Source organism: Anneissia japonica, unplaced genomic scaffold (genome assembly GCF_011630105.1).
Source record: "Anneissia japonica isolate Jap-2015-1 unplaced genomic scaffold, ASM1163010v1 scaffold1951_len603592_cov169, whole genome shotgun sequence".
NCBI lineage: Eukaryota > Metazoa > Echinodermata > Crinoidea > Comatulida > Comatulidae > Anneissia > Anneissia japonica.
Window position 1 is genome coordinate 468,281 of NW_022741522.1, and position 25,574 is coordinate 493,854.

The window sequence follows — 25,574 nt, forward strand, 5'->3', positions numbered from 1 at the left end:
ATGTGGGTGTGGGTGTGTGTGTGTGGTACAATATAGAGATAAATGATATAATAACATTTTGAACATCAAAGAAGATGTATATAATAATGTATAAAAATAAATGAAAAATCCGGGTTAGAGTTTACCTATATACTTTATATTAGGCCTGTATATAAATATGACATTAACGTTGTTTCTCTAATATGTACTAAATTAATAATACACAGTGCAAATATTTTAAAACAGAGTTGTAGGACCATTATGGTGCAGTACTGTGCACCTAAGATGCACCTCCCTAAATTTGCTTGTATCTCTTTCTACCACTCATGTTATACTCCTAGGATAAGATAGGATAAATGTATTTCGGTGTGAATCACACCAAACATATCCGCCCATCTATGTCCGAAGACTTGCTTCCAGTGGGGTCCTTCTGGTGGTGACTCGGGCAGTCACCGGGAGACAATAGCCTACTTTTTTTCCGAAGAATATACTGCATTTTTTTAAACTTGGACCAAGACTTAAACGTCTCATCCAAAAGACGGTGCTCTATCGTAACTTGTATTTCAGCCCTCCAGCTAAAACACAAGGAGAGCAGCGATGGGAATTGAACCGGAGACCTAGAGATCTCCACGGTTCAGCGCACACAACACAGTAGCTACACCAATTTAGCCGACTGAGCTAAGCTGCCTTTAGAGGTCGGCTTTACACACCAGAACCAGAACCAATTTTTAATTGGTCAATATTATAAAAATGTTAATAATTACTCTATTTTGAGACCAAAATATTGGGGCCTGGGGCGGATGCAGAGGGTGCGGTCGCACCCCTTAAATTGTATTAAGAAAAATAATTGTTTTATTGTTTTAAGGTATGAGAATGCAATTTCCGGGCACCTAGAGGCAGGTGCGGATCCAGACCTCTTCGCACCTTTCGCCAATAGCAGTGCCTGGTGGTCTCGCGAATTCCAACTCTTTCTGTCAGAAATGCACCTACCTAAACCAAAGACAAATATATAGTAAGTATTAATCAAAGAGGGACTGTAATTAAATCGGCTGCGCGATAACGTAAGGTAAGGTACACTGTTGAGTTGTTTTATTATTATTATTATTATTATTATTATTATTATTATTATTATTATTATTATTATTATTATTATTATTATTATTATTATTATTATTATTTATGTCACAATGTATGGTTATTACAAAATCAATCACAAGGAGAATAGGCTATACATGTGCGTTGATTCTTACAACCTTATTGAAAGGCATATATAATTTTATTATATTTTATTGTTCCAAAATTACACCAAAGCAAAAACATATTAATTTTAATTAATTATTACTTTTTGATTAATGAATTATTATTTCATTATTTAAACGAATGCTATTCGGAGTTGATAGCCTAATTGTAGACCTAGAGCTCAAAACTTACGAACACATTTAGATAGTAATAGTAATAATATAGTACAGTACATCTAAAGAGAAAGTCAAAAATAACCACCGAGCACTGAGAGACTGAAATGAACACAAAATCTTAAGAAGAGCAACGACGTAAATGGTATGTAAATTTCAATTCATACAGTGTTGGAAGTGGAAAAAGATTTTTTTTTTAAATTGGCAGGTAAAATATAAAGCTTCGAGGCCCGTATATCCAGTTGGTGGGGTGTTACGAAGAGTGTGTATAAATCACCCAACCAAATTTGATACGGTCCAAGTTTCCAAGACAGTCGAGAATGTACTGAATATAAATTTGTGATTTTCAGTTATTAAAAAATAAAATCTTAATTTTTTACATTTTAACTAGTAGGCCTAGTCTACACAGTTTGTCGTAATTCGAAAAAAAAAAAAACGTAATTTATTGATTTTTTAAACTTTGGCCTATGGACACCCTGTGGATGTAATCTATCATGGAACGTGATCATATACCGGTACTCTAAACAATTTTTCGAAATATGACATTATTATGTGAGTTACGCATTATTATACCCGACCATCCAACCACTAAGCATTGAAATGTTGGCAATCGACCAATCACAGAAGCCATTTTGCATATTTAATTACTTTCCCATCTGGTGGCGGTACAATAAAAATGCATTATTATTTTTTCTGAAGTTACAACTTAAAAATTGTGGTCGTAAGATTAATTTTAGAACCGCATTATTAACAAGATTATTAGGTTAATCTTTTCACGTCGACGCCGAGCACTGAAAAAGGATTTTTTTTTTATTTATTTATTTTTTTTTAATTGGATTTAACATGTGTATAATGATTTTGATAAACAATCATAATTCTCTGTACTATCTATTAAACATTTAAAGAATGGACTTCCTTATGTTGTGGTCATATTAGCCTGTGTAATATTTTAAAGAAGACCATTCAGCAAAAACATAAAACAAATTCCCACGTCGGTGCATGCATAACACGTATAATTTCTTGAAATTTAGATATAGAGCGGACTTCCTTATGATTTAGGCCTAAGGAAATATAAATGTATATGGGTCTGAACTTTGTAGGTGACAAAGTGTTCTTCCTTATGTTGTAGTCCTATTAGAACATAATATCATTAAAAACCATTCAACAAACAACATGAAACATATATCAAGCCTTTAGGTTAAACTTTCCGCTTCCGAGAATCCATATAACGCAATTTTTTAGATATATGATATTTGCTTGACAGTCGAGAATGTACTGATTATATAACTTATATGTTTGTTTTTTTCAATTGGACATGTGTATAATGATTTTGATAAACAATCATATTTCTCTGTAATATCTATTAAACATTTAAATAATGAACTTCCTTATGCTGTGGTCATATTATTTTTGAAGAAGACCGTTCAGCAAACAACATAAACATATGGGTCTAAACTCTGTAGGTTACAAAGTGTTCTTCCTTATGTTGTAGTCGTATTAGAATATAATATCATTAAAGACCATTCAACAAACAACATGAAACATATATCAAACTTTTAGGTTAAACCTTATGCTTCCGAGCATGCATATAACGTAATTTTTTGGATATATGATATTTTCATGACAGTCGAAAAGTATGTAACTTTATAGGTAATTACTGTTGTCTGATTGTGTGCATTGAAAATGTGACAACGGACTCGGGATACGGGCCTCGGTTGACACTCATATCAAAGGACCTGTTAATTAACCGTGCACAGGAGCCTGTCGTCACCTGCTACGATACCTCCTCCTCCTCCTTATGATCATCACATCATCATCATCATAATCATCATCATCGCAATTATTAATTGTCCATGCTAAAATGGGGGAAATCTATTAATTCAGTGTGCATTCATTCATTCATCAATAGAAGTTTCGTAATGCACGTAAGTGCATTTCTCAGCATCTAGAAAAAAAAAAAAACACTTTCCGAATAATAGTAATAATAATAATAATAATAATAATAATAATAATAATAATAATAATAATAATAGGAGTACCCAAGACTACCGCAAACCACGCCCCTTCCTAGCCCCACGTCTAAAATAGTCTTTCAGCGACGGAACAAGCAATCATTACGTTCCCTTGACCCCGCCCAATCAGGGATCCCATTATGTGCGATAGTCAGGGTAAAGCTCGGTTTCCATATAATCGCTCACCCTAGCTGTCGGGAAGGTTGAGCCTTGGCCAACTTTTCCGATTGCGTTGCAGACGCAGACAAATCAGGGTGCGTTGCTAGCTGCCCTGCGCAATCGGGAAGGCACCCTGATTCGTCTGTGAGAAAAACAAAAACCGAGCTAAAACTCTGGAGCAACGCCTGAGAGGTCCCTATTCTCAAAATTTTCTATTCCCTCTCAGCCCCAACCATAATGGGGAAAGTGAGGTGGACACTTACGCACCGACACGGAAACTTCGATCTTCTTCACACTCAATCTCGAATTTCCGAAAATGAGTTGTGGCGCTCGTCCCAAATGCCGCCCCAAAATTATGGAATAGTTTCCTCATTATATCAAATCGGCTGTTTCTATTGAGTCTTTCAAAACCCTACTAAAACTTTGATCAGACCTTTCCGATGCCCGTAAGGGGAGGGGTGTCTAAGGGAGGAGGAGCATACGAGGGTCGAGTCAATACTTTTGTTGAGAAACACTGCTTTAAAAAAGCATTTTTACCGCCTGAGAGCGCAATTTCCGAGCATCTAGAGGAGCCTATTCTTAAAATTTGTTCCAAGGGCCAATGTTCCTTAGGGGCCCCTTCGTTTCCCCTACCCATATTGTCTAGTAGGGTCCTCGCTGTATAGCACCCTGATCCAAAAGGGCTTTGCTGATACAAAACAGCATAATGTGTCACTGACTTCGACTGTAGGACATAGGCCTATAGCATATTAATCCAGTTGGGAGGGTTGCCCAGCCGGCCAGGACCCCCTACATTTGTACACATCTTTTTAAAAATGGAGATAAAGTATTAAACTTTTATGTCGGAATGAATGCCAATTATTGCCTTGTGAGGTACCGGTAACTCTCGGGGTGAAATGTTGAATAAAAAAAATATATAAAAAAAAAAACAGTTAACATTATTTTCTGTTTGTGTTTGTTTCCTTGTTGTAAAGAGCGGTGAGGCTTTTTGCTGAGTGCGCTGTAGAAGAATAAAAGAATGGAATTATTATAATATTATTATTGCTTTCTTTTTTAAACTTCTTGATCTTCAATGTTTCAAAGGTGCAAAATCGCAGCTAATTTAATCAACATACATTTTGTTTCAGGTGATTCCGATTCTATAACATTGGAAGCTACGCGACCTACAAAATGCACAGGATCTGACATTGAGGGTTGAATCTAGGAGCCGAATTATTAAAATATTTTTAGAAATGAATAAAAAGATGGTTAATATAATACCTGATACAACTTACCAAAATGAGTCGAGAAAGGAATTCTCCAAAGTACCGCCAAAATTACAAGAGGTAATCAAAATGATAGAAACAATGTAAAATTATATACAAATTCGAATTCAATATACTAATGCTGTTGAAAACGATACACAGTGCATTTACGGGCAGCGGAATTCTGAGAAGACAGATAGCGAATCACTGACCAACAAAAGAAACGAAACAAAAGGTGACCATGAAACTAGAGATATACTAGATAGTATAATCATGGAGGTATAAAATAGATTTTTATACCTCCATGGTATAATAAAGACAAGAGGAATAAAGGTTAACCATGAAGCCCACACTAGTTGAAGGTACGTCCAGAAAAAAATGGAGCCGATCTGAATTGTTTATGACATAAACCTCTGTATAGTATAAACAAGGAGGTATAAAAATAAGGTATAATTTTGTAATGTATGTATTAAATCGGATTAGTACAACAGGTCAATTCGGACCAAAACCAAGTCTGTCCAAACCGAACCAAACTTCCGACGACTCAGCCCAGCAGACAATTCGGGCCAAAACATTAAAAAAATGTATATATTTTTTTCTTTGTAGAACCTTAAAGACTATCGGCAATTTCCTTGTTTATTTCGCAGGAATTATTTTAATTTTTTCATCATAATTATTCATGTCTGCAGTGTACAGAAACACACCCATGTTCTAACAACTCTATCCAGCCCGCTATGGTCGGTTGGAGGGTGTGGTTATACTGCTTTGGGAGGTGGGGGCTCGAAAATCAGTCAAGGGGTGCTAACTCGCAAAATAAGGTTATTCTAGGTGATTTATAACTACCTTACCATGATTTTTTTTTTGTTGGGGGGGGGGGCGACTTGGGGAGCGTGTAATTTTTGGAAGGTGGGGGCGTGTGTCCCCCTACCCGCGCACCCCCTGGATACGCCACTTACGGAGAGCCAGAGAAAACCTTGCATAAAACCAGAAAGGGCCTCTGTTTGTGATTTATAATTGATATAAAAATAAAAGTAATTTACTTGTGCAGTTAAGCCTAATTGTGAGAATTAACACAAGTAGGTGGATTGTTATTTTCCAATGCTTATGCACCGTGTGCTGATAAGTGACCCCATACACTATATTTATTAGTAGTACCGTAGTTCATAGTCTACAAATTGTATCCCATTTTAATACCGTTTTTTAAAATAAGTTCTACGGTATTTTACTCGTATTTACATAGTCAAAGTTTAACATAACAGATATTCATTTATTAAAACTTACCGGCACTGCGACAGATAATGATATAGGCCTAGAAGATGTTTATATGTCTGTCGAACATTTTATACTGCCATCAAATCATCGGATTGAATTCTTTCCCTCGTATTGCTTTTAAAATGATTGGAAATTACTAATAGAAAACGTTGAATGACCTGGATACACTAACACGAGTCGAGTGAGTATGAGTGACTAGTGCACAATGCAGTAATATTGCAAGTTAAAGCAAAGCCTATAAAGATACCAGTTAATACAATACGAGTTATTGACGTCACTCTTTTATTTATGAAATAATACAGTACCGTACTTGACTTGCAAAGCTAGAATTCCATTACAGTATAAGTGATTTATGTGAATTTAAAACTGGATGAGGGTTAAGATGAGCGTGACCTAATATATTAAAATAAATATACCCCATACAGATAAACACACACCAGCAATAAATGAACTTCCAATATATTTTACAAATTTGAAGAACTACAGTTTTCACTTCACGGATTTAATCTGGACTGGATCCTTCAAATCGTATCAAGCAAAACTCATCAACGAAAAGTTCCTTTATTTCGGTTGAATGAAAAAAAAAGTGTCTCAGTAGGTAAATTATAATAACCCCGCTTTGAATAAACGCCCCCACCCCGCTAATAAAGTTCCCCTAGAGCATCCCTATAATAAACGCACTGAGGCATTTATTTCATCCTCTGACAAACGCCTTCTAAATTACTGTAAAGACATCTAATGGAAGCAACATCATTCTCAACACATCTATTAATATGTTACACCTCTGAATGACATATTTTCTTACCTGGTTGAGCTCAAAGTCTTTATGATCACACAATAACAATTTTTCCGGGTAATTATGTTTTTTGTAGTTCATTTTACAGTGAAATATAATAGCCGTTTATTTGAGTATATATGCGTATCCATTTAACACCCAAAAAAATAAACGTCTTTCACGAATAAACGCCCCTCAAAAACTATTCTCAACAATAAACACCCCCAGGCGTTTATTCGAATATAATGTATACGGTATACTATAAAAACCAAAGTTAAAAGTATAATGCCGCCCTCTATATTCAATATAAATTGTTCCGAAATATATGAATGGCTTTAATCAGGGACTCCCTGGTATATCAAAGATAATGTACAATAGTTCTAAATTGTATATACACATAGAGAAAGGATATAAATAAACCTTTTAATACGGTACTCACTCATTTTATGCACACAGTTCAATGGATATTCTCGTTTAAATGAAATGTATATATTTAGGCCTAGATGTTTTTTTTTCCGTATGTGAAATTGTTGTTGTGTAGAACAGCAAAGTCAGCTAATCATTGGATCTCCAACGACTAGGCATATTTTTTGCAGTTCCACAATTACAGTGAAATTAATGGGCGTTTATTTGGGTATGATATGCGTATTTATTTCACACACATACATACACATAAATAAAATAAACGACTTACTCGAATAAACGCTTCCTAAAAAACTCTTCTCAGAAATCGACCCGAGGCGTTTATTCGGATACTGTAGAGTATAACGAACTAAAAAGTATAATGCCGCCCTCTCACTCAATATAAAGGGTTCCTAGATGAATGGTATTATAGCGTGTATATGTAGAGTAGTTCGAAATTGTATACAGTATACACATACACATAAAGAAAGGATCTAAATAAAGCTTTTTAATACTCACTCATTTTATGCACACAGTTCAATGGATATTCTAGTTCAAATGTATATATTAAATTTCCCACCCCCCGCCTTTTTTTTTTATATCTGAAATCTTTGTTGTGTAGTCTACACAGTAGCAAAGTCAAGTAATCGCTGGATCTCCAACCAATAGGCATTCGTCTAGGTCACGTGACTATTAAAAGTATAGACGCTGTTTTGATGTCTCTGACTCGACTGTGGTTCTATGATTCATGCGAGAAACATTTGTAGTCGGCTTCTCGTGGTATTGTGTTTTGGAATTGTTCTTATTCTTTATCAGTGTTTAAAATATACATATTAAACCATGACTTGGACGTACAGCATGTGATAAGGATTAATCTTACTTACATTGACGTGAGTACGTTGTGCCTTTCTTTTACATGCTTACTACGTAGCGTAGTAGGCCACGTAAATTAGGTTTAGGAGTCTGTTGCTTTTTTGTGACGGCCGTCAAATTGAGGATAAGGTCACTGAATGTTATGTAGACGGGACTCTCTGTTACCCCTGTGGTTGCAATAGGCTAGGCCTAGCCTACCACTTTCGTTTCTGGATTTTAATTATAATCGGTAACTATAATAATTCGTAAATTTTGAATCATTGTGTGATAATAGAACTTCATATCCGCTATTAAACAAAGTTTATAAATCAACTTGTTGCAATGTTTGATTGTGAAAATAATTCACTAAAAATTAAAATCACTTCTTGGCCTACCTAGGGCCTAGCCTAGGCTTGAGCTAGCCTAATAGGTCCAGCTTAGGCATCATCATTCGAATCATAGGCTAGCCTATGACTATGGCATGCTGTTGTGTTTGACGAGTTAGTACTGATGAAGGTCTAGTAGGAGGTCTAGGCCTACTACTACTAGGCCTAGTGAAGGTAGGCAAGCCTAATCTAGGCCTAAAATCTTTAACTTTAACTATTTTTCATAATTTGTTGATTTGTGTACAGTTGGATGTTTGTTAACAATTTGGAGGACTCTGTTCAAAGTTTTTTAAAAATAGTTAATAAAAAAATGTGCAACTTGAAGTATTAATTTTATATTTTATGAAGTAATATTAATAATTTAATATTTTCCTTACATACAGGTATAGGAGATCAGTATGGATATTATTGTGAGTGATTTTGACTGGATTCTAAGACATTTCAAAAGCAACATTATAGACTCAATATGCGACAGTTGTAAACAGAATTATAGTTCAAAGTTCAAAAAAGGAAGACATGTTAATATAAAAAAGGACTGCAATAGGCTCCCTTCAAAAACACGTCCAAATATTCCATCGATTGCTTTTCGGATTGGATACAAAAAAAGTTTGATTTTACCTGTGCTATTACATCTCTGGATCTTTTCATGTTTTATGTGGAGGACAGCGTATGCAGGTACAGTAACTGAAACTGTTGTTAAATTTACTCATAAATTTCAGAATTTAATCTCTGTTTTTCTTCTTTTCGTTTTCAATCACTTATTCAATTAAAAGGAGGTGCTTATGTAAGAAAAATTGCATTTACATATTGCTGGTATGTTAAAATTGTACAAACATTAATTTAAGGCATGTTAAAAATGTTCCTATTAATACTGACTTTAGAGAGCAGCTTAGCTCATTTGGCTAAACTGGTGGTACATGTAGCCACTGTGTGTGCGCTGAACCGTGGAGATCTCTAGGTCCCCGGTTCAATTTCCATCGCTGTTCTCCTTGTGCTAGTAATTTTTTTTTGTTTGGCCAAATATTGGCTAAATTATAATGATGCACCTAGTCAAATTAAGCCTGTGTATTCACACCAAATCTGAATTTTCAGGTCAGAAAGCCTACCAAAGCAATCAAAAAATCGAATATGTTAGAATAGGCATGCTGACGTTCAGTGCTTCGGAAATGCAGTCCGAATTTTGCTGATTTCAGTTATGAATGCAGCTTACAGTAAGCCAAGGAGACTGATAAATATTTTATTATGTTGTAGAATTAGAACCTTCTGTATACTAATATCGTTTTGTTGCACTAAATAGTAGTCTGATTATAATAAAATTAATATATTTCTGCCTTTGTTATTGTTATTCCATCAAATATCTACCTATTGTATCATTACTAGACAGTGTTGATTTGTTTGTATTGCAAATTCACAATCACATCCTTTGCTGCAGTTATTCTTCTCATAATATGAGCTGCCAGTTATTGTGTTTCAAAATATTTGATGCTACGGAATATTATTATTACAGTATATAATTAATTTATTATTTTGATATTAACTGAAATTGCTCCCTCCTGAGCTTTAAATAACAATAACAATAGTATTGATATTGAGCTACTAACTAAATTACAATAAAAAGAAACTCTTTATTCTTGTAACATTACAGAACAGGAAAATTTCCTGCTGATTAAATAAACGAAGAGTATTGGGTAAAGACAACTTGATTTTTTATTTCTTTCTCTATAAAAGAACTCTCCAATTAAAGGTCACCTTTCTGTGGCCCAAATAAGAATGTCTTTTTTATTTTTGTAATTGTCTAATTATAAAACAAAGCTAATAGTCCAAGCTACTGTAACCTTAGTTACAAAAGTTTTAAATGGAAGTAGACCTTCACTAATGTAGATGAAAATAGTCTACATGCATTGGAATATTACATTAAAAGATGTACAGTATAGAAGAAGCCAATAAACGGTAAACAACAATAATAATATTGATCATCAATAAAAGGGCAATAAATGTTGTTACTAAGTTATTAATATTAATTGTTGATGAATTTTAAAGAGATATTATTATTATGACAATTACTTTATTTTCTAATACTGAAAACATATCAAAATTTATTCAATACTGAAAGTGAGCACAGTAGCTAATAATGGGCTCTTTCACCCTAATTTGTCTGAAATTAAGTTGCTGTTCATTGTCGTTTTGTACAATGATGTGACAGGGTAAAAATAACTCATAAAATTGCTTTTTTCTAGTGTTACAAAAACCAGTGGGAACAATCTGGCTTTCAATACTTGTTGGATGACTCTACAATATCAAGACAATAGTAGGCCTACATATACCCAGGAGTATTGAGCTTTGTATAAGTTAATCCTAAAAAAGCTCAATATTGGAATTTCCTAGGCTTTCACAAATTTCAATTGAACCACCTGATTGCACAATTCTTGAAAGTCCTTTTACTGTTAATTCTTTGTAGGAGAAACCCTACTGTTAGTGGTAACATAAACAACTCAAACTAGCCAATTCCTTGCATTGTGTCAACTGATTTATACAACAGAAGTTTGGGGTAAAATTTCAGTATCCTTCAATTGAGCCGCTGTCTTTTTATTTATTTATTTTTTTTTCGACTTGTTAAGGCCCTATAAAAAAATATTATTAGTTTATCACCTTATCTGGGCAGGAAAAGTGATGAGGGAGGGAGGCTTTTTTTTTTATTTTTTATTTTGGTAAAGCCAAATATCACTCTTGGGTTGTTTGCTGGTGCATTGATATTCAAAGTAAAACATGATTTAGATAATGCAAACAATATCTAACTATTTTATAAAATAAATGAAAAAAATAAATAAATACAATTTCAAAAAAAAAATTTAAAAAAAATAATTAAAAAAATTTTTTTTTTTTTCAGTACCATAAAAGGCATGCGTGTGAGGGTGATAAACTAATCATTTTTTTTATTGGGCCTAACATTCAGTTTATCCTATGGGTTCATGCTTAGTTTAGCTTGCATACACAAATTATACAATAAAAATTAATTATAATAACATGCTAATGTATGAAAAACTGGCTTCAATGCAATCAGTTCTGTTTGGAATATACTGTATCTTGGCTGTTGATCAATATATTCCTTCCTAGAAATGGAGTGTTTCGATTGATTATGTTTTCTTATCTGATTTAACACATATTATTTTTGTATAGGATTTTTAATTTGCAATTTAATTAAAGTTTCAATCTGAGATTATAATATTTTGTACTTTCCATATTATATACTGTGCCCCATACATACAGTAGATTCTAGGCATCTGATTGGTTAAGAAGCGGGCAATAGAAAGTACTATTCCCCTGAAAAAGTACTATTCCCCTGAAAATGGTGCAAACTCTAGGCCACACCATCGCGCTGACGGTAGAGAGAACTGCAACTTCTACGACGAAAGAGATTGGCCCTTGACCACACCATGGATCAGCGAGTAGACAATAAACAATAATTATACCCGAGGAACTACAGTATGGTCGTTGGTATATTTTTAAAATATTTTCTGATCATGTATCAGAAGTATTAATCTGTGATTATTAGCATTCAATATTATTAGTACAAGGCCAGCCCGAGTTAATATACATAATGTTCCATGATGTTTTCCCTCTGGATATTAATAGGGTAATTGGAGGTAAAGTGTGGGGGTGGGGGTGGTATGACCTTATACCTGAGGAACTATGCTATATTAAAAAAATTTTTTTGCTCATAAATCAAGTATCAAGTATAAATCTATGATTATTTATTTACTTAGTAAAAGTATTAATGCTAAATAGGCCTACTGTAGCCTGAGCTATTAATATTACAGTAGGCCTATTGGAGGTAAAGGTCAGGGGTGGGCTTGTATCTGAGGAACTACTATGGATCAGAAGAGGTATTCTGTGACTATCCATATTATTAGTATACTGTAGTCTTCGTTATCCATAATGTTCCATGATGTTTGCCCTCTAGATAAATAAGTAATCTTGGGAATGCATTGTTAATGAAATTTGATGCTGTAAACTTTCCCATGAACCTTCCCAGGGGAAGATGCAAACTAATGTTGAAGTTGGCAGGCATCTGAGTTTTTCTCTCATTAGTTTCAACACAACTTGCTATCCAAACATAACCTCATTCTTGTCACTTACAAGGTGTCATCAGTGGAATGCATTGGACAGCCTTCTCAAGAATTCAATTCCTGTTATTGTCATCGGATATCCATTAAGGCTTCATCTGTTATTTGCCTTAAAGAAAATCAAATTATAAACATCCAGATTCAGAGTTAATAAACACAAAAAATGACACTGAAATTAACTCTGTGAGATATTCTTGTCATTTACAGTACAGTATGTTATTGGAACTGTATCAGAATTTGAGGGAATAAATTATTGTGATAAACTGTATACTGAACTGCACAAGACCAATTGACGCGCTATAGCTGAGTGTTTAGCGAATAAGCAATGTTCTTGCTGATGTTAGCTGTAACCTCGCTAGCATACTTTTTAAGTTGATCGCTTAGCACTCCAATAACTCTCAAATAAGTGTTGGCAGAATAAGCCACGAAGTTAGGCCAAATAAAATAATTAATACTGTATAGTTTCTTGTCCCTCATGCATCCGTTTTCTCTGCCTCATCAAATTTTGGCTTACTCATCAGTAAAATTCCTCTTTCGATTGTTTGTGGTTGGGGATACTGTACATGTGGTATGATTCAGTGCTTCTTTTATTTGCTCTCGCCTTATCCATTTCATATTGAGTACAAACTACACTGTGTCTACCCTATGTCTTCAGGGGCCAATCAAAATTTAATTTGAAATGGGACAAATAATAAAAACAATGTATAATTTATTTTAGTTTTATTATGCAACTTGAGTATATTTGCCCAATCAAAATCATACTATAGTTTTTAATTTAGACAATTACATTTATAAACCAAGAATTTCGATTGATACTGTGCTGTAGACAGTTACTGAGCATTGCACATTCTTTATACCAATTCCATAGAGACCAGTGTGGTCAAGTGGATGCCTCGGGCGTTGAACTTCCAATCACATACTGTAAATTCCCCAATTCCATAGGCTATTCTCCATGCACTGAATCATCATTTGTGGTCAAGACAATAATGAGAGAGAGAGCATAAGATTTTCCTAACCAAATGCATAGTCAAGGCAATGAACAAACCGTTCAAAGAATTCATTAATACAATTTGCTGTCAGTCATTTTAACTAAACTTTTACAAGATAGGCCATATTTTAATGGTGAAACTTTTATTAATATTTAAAAGAAATTGCGATTTTTAAACAATTAAAAATTCTTATCTGAATTTTAAACTGTATTTTTATATTCTTGGAAAGTGCTAAAATTTTTAATTTTTAAGCTATTTTTGTTATTTTTTTACAACACTGGAAGGCAAATTTCATGTAATGTTAACTATGAAATAAATCTAATTTTATCTTATCTTATGAATTTACCAATTCCCCAAGCATTTTGCTTAACAGTGTTTTTTTTACTGCTAATGTGAATAGGCCTGCTGCTTGGACATCACCTAAAAACAAATTTGATTTACCAACATATTTCTTTGGATCTTGCCTTTACTGTATTTGGTTAAGATTTCCAGCTTCTCGTCTCGTAAATTACATAAGTAAAATTCTTATGACTACAAATGATATGCCTTGTTATTAGTTTCTTTTCTAATGAAACTAATCATGTACTAATTGGCATCTGCAATTGGATCTCATCTTCTTGATACTATGTCAAGTATCACTACACTAATTGTTGTTTGAGTAATTATATTTTCCAGCTTATTAAATTCATGTGTTTTTATGTAGAATATAAAAATAGTAGCCATCAAAGGCGAATATGCAATTTTTTTTTCAGTTAAAATTTTATCTGATAAACTTTGCACTGATAAAAAAAATCAGGGTCTGAGAGAGGCTCAGCTCTACAGTACGTTAATCATACGTAGTAATCATACATTTTAAGAGTAAAATACTTAAGAGTAGCCTATATTTTTCATCCCTCATTCAAAGATACTGTAGGTTGTGCAGTCTGGCTGAGAATTTGTCCTTGGACAGGTTACAAGGTACAGTAAAAAAATTTACTGTATTGTTCCACTTCACCTGTGGTTTACAGTAAGTGTGTTAGCAAAGTAGAATACTGACTAGTCTGCATAGACCTGTACAACTTGAGGTATGATCTAGAGAATTTTGGGTACAGTATGCATCCTGGTACCTGCAGTACGAATGAATTAGTCGGTGTGCAGATTCATGACAGTGGCACGACCTGTATACGCCCCAGGGAGTCAAGATGATTGTACATTGTGCATCATTGCCTATAAATCCAATGACCGACGAAATCCCGTCGCCATCAGCACCACTTCACGTGTGTACGTACTGTACCACACGCAGTATGAAATACACCTTCGTCTAACACCTTCGCTGTTTATGAATTAACGATAATCCATGCTTACAACAAAGAAATGATATTTTGCACGTTTCAAGGTAGTACTGTCTACTGTCTCGAGTTAAGGAGTTTTTGTCTCCAGGTTAAAGCTATCTGCAACCTAGTATGTGTTTGATGCATGCACACTAATTAAATTCTGGATATTGATATCTATGGATGTGATGCTCGTAAAATTCCTTTGTTGACAGAATTATCAGATGTCATAAATATCACATGTTATTTTGAATAGTTTTATAGGATTTTTTTTATTGATAATTTTGCAATAAATTTTGTTCAATGTTAGCGGTGTTTTTTTTTATATAAAATTTGAAGATCAAACCTTTCAAATCTAAATAGATCCAAACTTTATTATGTAGGATTTCTGGAATAGGGTAATGCTAAAAAGCTCTGTGTTTGACAGACTTGATAAATGGTGGCTTATCTTGTAAGCACATAGATTTCAGTAAAAGTACAAAAATATATACCATGTCAGGACGACAAAATTGCCAGCAATATTTTATATTCCAAAAATAGCAATGGAATATCAACCATCTATGGCCTACCATACTACGTCCTGTTAAGACACTTTTTTTGTGGCCTTGACTATGTGGACTTCATCATTTCGGCCAAAATATTTGAGTTAATACACATTATTCAAAACTACTGTATTATAATAAGCAATGATGGACAGATAGTGAATTTGCTTACAGTAGCTGTTTGAAATACAGAACCAGTTTTAACCTAAAGGGTTTTGCTGTAATTTAAATGAATACAGCGGAGGCTTGGCCTACTTTATTAATGTTTTCATTGAATGTGTAAAGTTTGCGAGTGTATTCATTGCAATTGTATTACCGGATTTATATATGCAGAGTGACCAGACATACGTGCTGTACAGTGGCGCACTCCGTGCAGGCGCTTCTGCAGTAAGCATTTTAATTGGTTCTCGATATACCTGTATTGTTTACTGTGTCTGCGAACTGTTGGAATGCCCCATGGAAATATGCCAAGGCTTCAAACTGTCATTTTACCACCTACATTATTTTGGGCTACTATATACTTAAGGTGGTCAGGTACAGAATCAGACCAAAAACCCCATTGTGTTGGTCAAGCCCCTCACATACAGTACACTTTTTTTTTTATAAGAACACATTTTATAAGAACACTGAGGCTGAAATTGCTTAAAAATTAAGAACAATACAAGAACAAATTGAGGCTGAGGTAAAATGTCTAATGAGATGTTTATATTAAAACAACTATAAAAAAAAAAACCCAAAAAACTATATCTACTACATTGTGTGCAGTAAGTATGTAACACCCTCTATAATGCAGGACAGTAGGTGTACAGCCTGTCATTTTGGACCATTTTTACCGGGGCATTTTTTCTGTGGCCATATTTTCAGGGGCCCTTTTTTCAGGGACCATTTTTTTTCGAGGGCACTCTTTACCTACATTCCAGTACAGTGTATACTGCTGTACAATAATATTTTTTTATGTTCGAAAAGTGTGTATTAAGAACAAAATAAGAACATGAGCCTGAAATCGGCCAAAAAATAAGAACACTGAGCCATAGCTAAATTTTACTGGTTCTTATAAAAAAAAAAAGTGTAGTGTAAATATTGTGCTACACTGCCCTTGAGTTTAGTCATGGCTTTTTTGGCAAAAAATGTTTTAATGTGGAGGAAGCCTGTAATGCTCAGTTTGTAAGCTAATTTTTAAGCTTCAATTAAATTGTGCTTTAAATAATACCATTTTATGAATCAATATAAAGTGAGTGATAGTTGGGAATGAATTATAAAATTCATATACAGTACATTAGGCCTTCTGTAGGCCAACTCAGTAATTTGTTTTTCCATTGTGTTTGAGCAGCACAAATTTGTTTGTCTCCTTCAATATTAATATCTGTGTTGTAATTGAATTGAACCAGACTAGCATCTTGTAAACAGCATTAAAATTTAAATAACATTTCTTATTTTTGCTATCCTTCCCATCTAACTTTCTTTTAATTTTTTGTTTTTAGTTCCAGTTGAAGACCTGCATTATGGTAGAGTACACATGATTTTGTTATTTTTTTATGTTTACTTTATGTTTATTATCAGTTCATACCATCTTCACACTTCTTTCAACTGTATTCTAATGAATTTTTGAATGGTTTTGTTTTGGTTTCTCCTGTTCTGATTGTCTGTTGGATCTCTTTAGTAACATTAATTGTAAATAAACTGCGTGGGCCTTTAGCAATCTAATTTCTTCAACAACATCACCTTTTTCTTCAGCAACATGTAGGCCTACGTAGTACATATTTCATGCTTCTTTAGCAACATAAATTTGTTGGGCCTTTTCATGAACACATTTTGTGTATAGCTTCATCAGCAACTTCTACGTTTGTTGGACCTCTTCAACAATAGTTAGTGTGACATCATTAGCAACATCTACATTTTATGTGACATCTTCAGCATCATTTACATTAGTGTTCTTCAGAAACATTGTTAAAAGAGAACTAGCAAAATGATTTTTTGTTCTAAGAGGATTTTTGATATGCCATTAATAATAGAATCCACCTTAAAAAAAGTTTTTTGGCTTTTTTTTAATGAAGTTATAGGCGATTATATATGATTTTACCATGACATCACTGGCGAAAAAGTAAAAAAAGTGTAAATAGCGCCTCGTAGGGTATCCGCCGCGTATGATCTTTGCGTGTATGCTGTAACCATGACTGTAAATTGTGATTGTTACAACATGCACGCAAAGATCGTACGCGGCGGATACCCTACGCGGTGGATACCCTACGCGGCGCTATTTACATGATCTTTTGTTACTTTTTCGCCAGTGACATCATGGTAAATTCGTATATAATCACCTATAACTTCATAAAAAATAGCCAAAAAACAATTTTAAAGTCGATTCTATTATTAATGGCATATCAAAAATCCACTCTAGAACAAAAAATCATTTTGCTAGTTCTCTTTTAAGCCTCTTCAGCAACAGCATTTTGAGTAAGTGTAAGCAGCAACAGCTACATTTTCTGCATGTTTCTACAACATCTACACATGTTCGGCTTTTTAGTAAAGTTTCAGAACATTTGCATATTGTGTAGCCTCTTGAGCAATGCAGTATGTGAATTTTTTTTTTAGCCTTCTCAGCAACATTTACATTTTATACCGGTCACTTCTTCAACATTTTATACAGTTTCATTCATTTCAATTGCTATGATTTTCTTTCTCATCTTTACAATTTTCCAGTGTTTCAGTGACTATCCTTGACATACAGTAGTTATAGTACAATAGGCTAAGTCTCATCTCACACAATAAGCATGTGATTGTCAATGACAACCACTTGTTGGTTTTAGAATACAGTATTGATTTAAAGCTAATGTACCAGGCTCCTGATTTGAAATGTTCTCAAAACCTGGTAGTGATATGACATCACCATGCTCATAGATGCGACGACATTGTCCAGGGTTGTAGCGGTAGAAAAGTATGGGTGGTTGGTAGACATATTAAGAGTGGGTATTGTAGGTGATAACATTACAGTATAATAAACTTTAAGTAAAAAGAGTGGATTTTTTTTAAGGACGGAAAAGTGGGGTAATATGGGTGGGTGGAGGGCTATGAAATTACCTTTAGACCATAACTACATCCCTAATTGTCAACCTCATCTTGTGTTGGGGATACTGTAGTGCTTAATACATCTTTAATGGCATAGTTTCATATTAAAATATAATCTAGTAGCATCATCCATCTTGATGTGACAAGAAGCTTGCTGTTACAGTAGATATCAGTAGAATTATTAAAATTATTATAATTGAAAAATATAATTTTAAGAAGAAATATATGAATAAGGTTACAAAGAGTAAAGAAAATATAATGCCATGTGCATTCTGAGTAAGTATCACCATTAATGATCTCCTGCTTCCTGAAGAAAGTACAGTATTCATGTTTCATTTGAATCAATCATTCATTCATTTCATCACAAACACTTTAAAGTTGAGCTGCTTCTTTAAATGCTTTAACATAAAATCAAAATGATGATCACGTGAAATTACTGCTTCAATCATTTTCATACAGTATGTGAATTATTATGTCAGATTACTTTTTATGGTTGTGAAATTAACGTATTAAGCCAACCATATTTTTACGAGGTCCACAAATCTATTTTGTTAACACTTTGATAGATGGAAGTACTGTACAGTAAGTACAGTAGTAACATAAGGACTGTGCCATTAAATATGATTTAGTGCAGTGGTTTGAAACCCTTGCAGGGTAGACAGGACAGTATTTCCCTTGTCTGTGTGCAAAGTATAGTACTTTGTCTACTGTACGTTGGTCTCTCTCCACCCAGGAGGATGGTTACCAGTATAATGCTGAGAAGGTAGACACTCATTTTTGCTAAAGGATTGATGAACCCCGGTTGTAGGTGTAGAAAACTAAGGGTGGGTGATTGACATTTTAAGGGTGTGTGGGTTGGTGATAACATTAGTAAACTCTAAATAATAAGAGTGGATTTTTAAGGATGAAAAAGTAGGTTAATAAGTTTGCGTGGAGGGCCATGACATAAGCTTTTCAGACTACAAGTAGGGCAGAAAACTTCAAGGCTGAGTGGCCCAGCTTACCTCCGCCCATCATAACTACTCTGCATTCCTAAGCGCCAAGGAATGAAAAGATAGATAGATAGAAATCTTTCTTTATTCTGGATACTTAATCAACTTTTACATTGTTCTTCCTTAAGGTCCAGTTAATAGTTAAAACATTAAAATAAGAAATAAAATTAAAATTTTTTTTCTCAAAAGAATTTTTTTTCAAAATTTTTTTTTTTTCAGTACCATAAAAGACATGCACGCGAGGGTGATAAACTAATAATTTTTTTTATTGGGCCTTAACCGGGTGGTGTTTGAATGTTTTTTTTTTTGTCCCAAAGAGAGGTCCTGTGGCCTATTGGCTACTTTCTGGACTTAAAAGTACAGTACAGGTAGAGTACAATAGTTTTTAATGAAGTTTAATTACTTACTTTATACTACTTAAGTTTCCTTCGGCCCAAGGGCAATATTCACTTCTTGTGAGTTAGCTCAGCTATGTGGGACAATGCATTATTTATGAGAATTTGTTAATGGACTAAAATAACCTGCTCTTAATGCTCATTAATAATGCATAATAATATGTAGACCTCTAAAATAATAGCCCAGAGGATGTAAACTTAACTCAAATTGGCCTTGGATGATGTAAAAACCAACATTATTTTCATGATTAATGCTGTATGTAGAATTAGTGAACGTCATTAGATTCTTACACTGTTAAGACATCTTAGTTTACAATATTCACGAACGAACCAAGTTTATTATAAATTTGTATTGCATTTCATCTCTAAATTTAATGACCTACAAATTTCTAACTTCATATAGAATTTAAGATGGAGAGAAACTAGAAAAAGTAGATAACATTTATAGCGGAATTTGTAACTGTATAGCACAGTCCTAAAGCCATATAAAAAAATTTTGAAATATATCAAAGCTTCCGTGTAGATAGCCATTCGTCATGAAAACATTCAGTGCCTTGTTGCTTATAAGTTATGTGTGATTCTACATAGGCAGTTAGTCTGACAAAAAGGATCGCTTTGCTTTCATTCATCATCCAGAACACAAAAAAAAACAAAAAACAAAAAAAAACAAAACCATTTAAATGAACCGTAAGATTTGTAATTACTCAAGGCCAAGACGTGTGATCATGCCATGAACGCTGTGAATATTTATGGACGTGACATTCGGTTTAATGCTAACGTCACCTTTTATTACAAACTCAAAATTAAATTTATAATGTCGATAAAATGACAAAATATACAGCTTATTGAAGTCATTATTTTTTTATCAGTAAATTGGAAATACTTATTACAAGTTACTTCATACATTATAGTAAGAATTATTCATTTAAAATTGAAAATTGTATAAGTAGTTTAATGCCTATTCACACTATTGCATTCTGTGACAATTATCAGAGATTTGCGCTTATACAGGCATGATAATGTTGTCGTATCACCCACCCCCCCAAATCACAGTTGTCACAAAAACAACGTTAGAGAATTTTAAAGGAACTAGTGATATTATTTTTATGATAAATTAAGCACCATCGGATTAGACCTGATACAAAATCTTCATACTGCAAATATTTGATTGATGTGTCCAGTGGATTGATTGATCCTTACCTGTGCTTTAAGCTGCACTTAGTAAAGTAGCTCGGTAGTAATACGATTGTAGGTCGTCGTCTTGAATTTTATTGGATAATTGTTAATGTTATATACTTGCCAGATTATAAAATTTAGTTAAGATATTAGATCATAAAAGTAGGATAAAATACAAATGAAATGAGTGCAGTAGCTTTGTTTATCCCTGGTCTCTTTAATTCCAGCAAGACATTCTGTTTATATTGCTCATTAATTTATCATAATTTGTTGAGTAATCAGTTTGATCCGGTGTTTTTCACTTCATTTGCCTGATGAAGCCAGCTCAAGCTAGTAAAATTAGTGTCTCAATAAATTTTGTTAATAGTCTAAAGAAATTGCTAACTGTACTCATTTCATTTGTAGTTAAGATATTAAAGTCTGAAAAAAAAATGTATTTCACAGTACAGTAAATGTATAATAAAATAGATTAAGAACATTACAAGCTTCTGCTGTCTATTTATATACAAATTTGTTCCAAGAGTATGAATAAATGTTTTGGTATTTTTTAACCATTTTCTTTTCGTTATTGTATATGAATTAGATTAGGAATATAACATAAAAATTCAAAATTGGATTTAAATACTAGTGTAACAATAGTCACTGCTTTAAATCAAATATTCATATATTTATTTGAGTATTCATAAATAACTATCCTCATACCAATCATATAATAACCTTTAACCTTTATAAATTTTAAAAAGAAAATGAAGTGAACATAAGTTCATGGAGATTTTTTAGAATCTTTGCATTTTCTTGCTGGGAAATAAACACACAACATGGCCTGTAGATATAGCCTATAGACAAAGCATGCATTAATCGCTATTAATCATGCTGGATTTCATCCACCAAGTACTGGCCTGGAAAATTGCTTAATTAGCAGCCATTACAAGATTGCATATTATGAGCTACCTGGTCGCTCTTGTTCCAGTAATAATGTTTATAAGTTGATTTTCTTCCCAGTCCATTTGCTTAACGTGACAATCCATTTGCTCACGTTAATAGCAATCTATTTCATTACGTTACAAAGACGCGTCACTTAAATTGAGTCTTAACAGTTCACTCAACGTGATACGCCAGCTTGCTCCGTTCTTTTTCTCTTAGGCAATGCTTTGATGAGCTAACTATTCCCTCATTGATTCCATATTTAGCATGCAAATACCAATTTACTTCCTAAGTCCGTATACTGTACATTCTAACACACTTGGAAAAAAAATTCATTACTAAAACAATTAAATTTCTAATGAACTTTCTTTAAGGGATTCATTTCATATACTGTAATTATCTATGTTCTAGGCAGTGTATAATTCAGAATAATAATTAATGTACATTTTGATTTTGTAAATTGTATTTAAAAGTAGGTATTTGAAAAATCTATTCAGCAACCAGCTGAAATTTCATTGTGTACATTAAAACTAGTATTGATATGTTAAAATTACTAAAATTTTAAAAATTATGCCCAAAATTTCATAAAATACGTCTAATTGATTCAATTAAGTAGCGAGTTAAAATTTTTACTGTATATTCTCGCTTATAATGTAAGACAAGCCTTTAAATAGCAAATTTCAAATGAAAACAAGGAGGTCGTCTTATATGTGCAAGATACAGATTTTTGAATTTAAAAAAAAAAAAATTTGTTTTGTCCGTATTGTCAGTAACATACAAATTTGCTACAGAAATTCAGCTACTAACTGGTAGAAAAACCAATGCAATTTTAAATATGGGAAATAATGTTTTAATGAACATTTTAAAAAGCACATAAAAATTGTATTATTTGGAGGATTACCCCTACATTTTGGCTCCATTTTTAGGCAGCTAGATGCAGTATAAGACCATAAACAGCAGAATTTGAAATTCCGACGGTGAAACGATTGGGGGTGGGGGGAGGCATCTTATATCTGACATACAAAAATCATCCAAAATCTTCTCAAACTTTAAGGTCATCTTATTCGTGGGTTGCTATATATGTGAGAATATACGGAAGTATTGTTAAAATTATTAGAGTAAAGCTACATGATTCAATTAAGTAGCAAGTTAAAAATATATTACACTTAAAATTTCCCCAGGGAGCTGAAAAGCTTGCTCTTTGTACAATGCATGACTGATTACTGTTTATTGCAACCAATGACCCCAGGTGTATAGAATAATTATCTGCATTATTATACTTTATCTACTATTTATCACCTTTCATTTCAGATACAAAGCAGTTTTCCCCGTTGGTCATTACACTTCATTCATTTTTTTTAAGTCACTTCTCAAAAACCAAGACTATACATTATACAGTTAGGTATCACCACTTGCAAAGGCTTGTAAAACATAATTAGCATAGTAATGTTCAAAATTCAAGATCGATCAATTATACGATTACCACCAGTTACTGTACAATTTATGAACCATTAAAAAATATATAGAATGTAAAAAACATACATACATATCAGATTCATAATCACACTTATCTACAATATAGGTAATATAGCCTTTTGTTTGAATTTGAAGTTCACAATTTGGAACTTCTTTACCGAAAATTTAAAATTTAATTCTTTTGTTCCTAAAGGAGAGATGGTTTTCTTATTTGGCTAGAGAATTTCCTGTAGGATATGAAAAGATCATTTTTCACGAATCAATATTCGGAATTGCCTTGTCAGTGTAAAGTAATTGAACATTGTTATTGTTATTTAGACTTTTAATAATGTAAACACAAGGTAAAAGTGAACCACCAAGTAATGTTGACATAGCTGTTATTTGGCGTTTAGGACTTGCTCCAAAATTTGGCCAAATAAAGAAAACCTTAAGTTACTCATTCATTCTCTTCCACATTCATTTTTTGTTATGTCTCTACTTTTTATCGATACTTCGCAAAATCTACAGAAACCAAATTAATGAGTATCGTTATCCCTATGTCTGGCATACAATAACATGAATAATCAAATAGAATCATGATGCTATATAAGTTTTTACATGCTTTAGTCCGTAAAATCCGTTTTAATGGTTAATAACTTAACCACTGTGAAATTTACTCATATTCAATATCCATAAATAAGCGTTGCAGCGCTTATTCAAGAGCCCTGCTTAGATCTGATAATGGTGCTTAATATTAAGCTTGTGCTGTATCATCTGCGTTGAGACATCATTCGCAGTAGACCTTCCTGTTCTGCATACGTAGATTTGGCCAAATTGCGAATCTACTCGACGAGCTGACCTTAACGTTCCTGCATGCGCAGATGACTTTTAGTGATGTCATTACGTTGTACGTCCAACCGTCGTGCGATCGAAAGCTCCCTAGTGTAGAAAAATACGTGAAAATGTGTTTGTGGAGGAGCACGTGTGGTTGTAGGACATGCAGACATTGCTGGCCCTGTTCTGTTAGTCAGTGTTAAATTTGATTAACAATCCAAAAAGGTCTAATTTTCATCTTCCTCTTTTTTTCAAAAAGCTAGATGAAAAAAATCAGGCTTAAAATAGCTGATGGGATCATTGAATTATGTGACAATATTCTCATTGTGTTTTAAATTATCATTATTGCGTTCGTCCTACTTTTGCATCCCTTCCATCCATAGAAGTATGAGTAATCAAATTATTCAGTAGAAATATACAATTGTTAATTGAAAAATAAATGTGACATTATCAATGCTGTCTTCGTGGCAATATCCTGTCTATTGGGAGCCATTAAACACATGCAACAATTCCCTGTATGTTTATCATTTCACTTGGCTTCGTCTTTTGTCATTCTTGTTTATTGTTAACGCTATAGCCTTCATTGTCCATTTAATTTTTTGCTTATCCTATGGTTGATTTGCTGTGTGGTCAGGCTTTGACAAATCTCTTTGTTATATTCTCAATGCAAACTCGCAACTGTTGAGGGAAGTGTGCTAGTCTCCGTAGCAAAGTGAAATGTGCTTATGTTTACTGAGAATTATAGCAAAGATACAGTACTAGAAATACAAGATAGAGTTCTCGCATTGTAAAAATGAGGCGGAAGTCGTGATCAACGTAGGCGGCGCCCTTCTTTTTAACCATGCAAGTTTCCTATACTTCGTGCCCAACGTACAGGGCGCCCTTCTGTTGCTAAGTATATCCAGACGCAAAAGGCGCCCTTCCTTTTCCACTAATGGAGGAAAACTTTTTCACTAAGAGTGCGTCCGGCCATGCGATTCTGCGCTGTATTGTTGTTTTATTCTTTACAGATTCATGATTATGCTTTAATTGTTTTGTGTATTATTTGGATAATAGCAACGATTTCTACCGCCACCAAGGAGGTTATGTATTCACCGATGTCACTGTCTGGGTGTCTATTCCAGTTTGTTTTTTATACCTAGTATCTTTGTTGAGAATTGATAATAAAATACGCGACGACTTGGTAACGAAAGTTTGGCACAAGTTTTTTTAGATCCAGCTGTAGGGGGCGTCCCATTTTTCGTATTCCCACCATGCATTTCGGTGGAACACGG

General features: G+C 33.6%; 2 protein-coding genes across 7 annotated transcripts in view; one reads left to right on the forward strand and one right to left on the reverse strand.

Annotated features, from left to right (window-relative positions):
* The window catches only part of LOC117118735, an 11,402-nt gene extending 5,123 nt beyond the window's left edge, over positions 1–6,279 (reverse strand). The window contains exon 1 of one of the 2 annotated variants that reach the window (XM_033263415.1): positions 6,088–6,279. The gene's annotated coding sequence lies outside the window, so the exon portion shown is untranslated. Of the gene's footprint in view, positions 1–4,836; positions 5,006–6,087 lie in introns of those variants that run through there. The other variant, XM_033263414.1, reaches the window with a different exon arrangement.
* A 1,692-nt stretch (positions 6,280–7,971) lies between these two features.
* The window catches only part of LOC117118711 (protein sidekick-2-like), a gene marked incomplete at its 3' end in the record, with an annotated part of 111,820 nt that continues 94,217 nt past the window's right edge, over positions 7,972–25,574 (forward strand). For 2 of the 5 annotated variants that reach the window (XM_033263372.1, XM_033263377.1), the window contains 3 exon segments: positions 7,972–8,145; positions 8,877–9,168; positions 16,940–16,963. In XM_033263372.1, coding sequence (XP_033119263.1) covers positions 8,892–9,168; positions 16,940–16,963 — 301 coding nt within the window. 5 annotated transcript variants of the gene reach the window in all.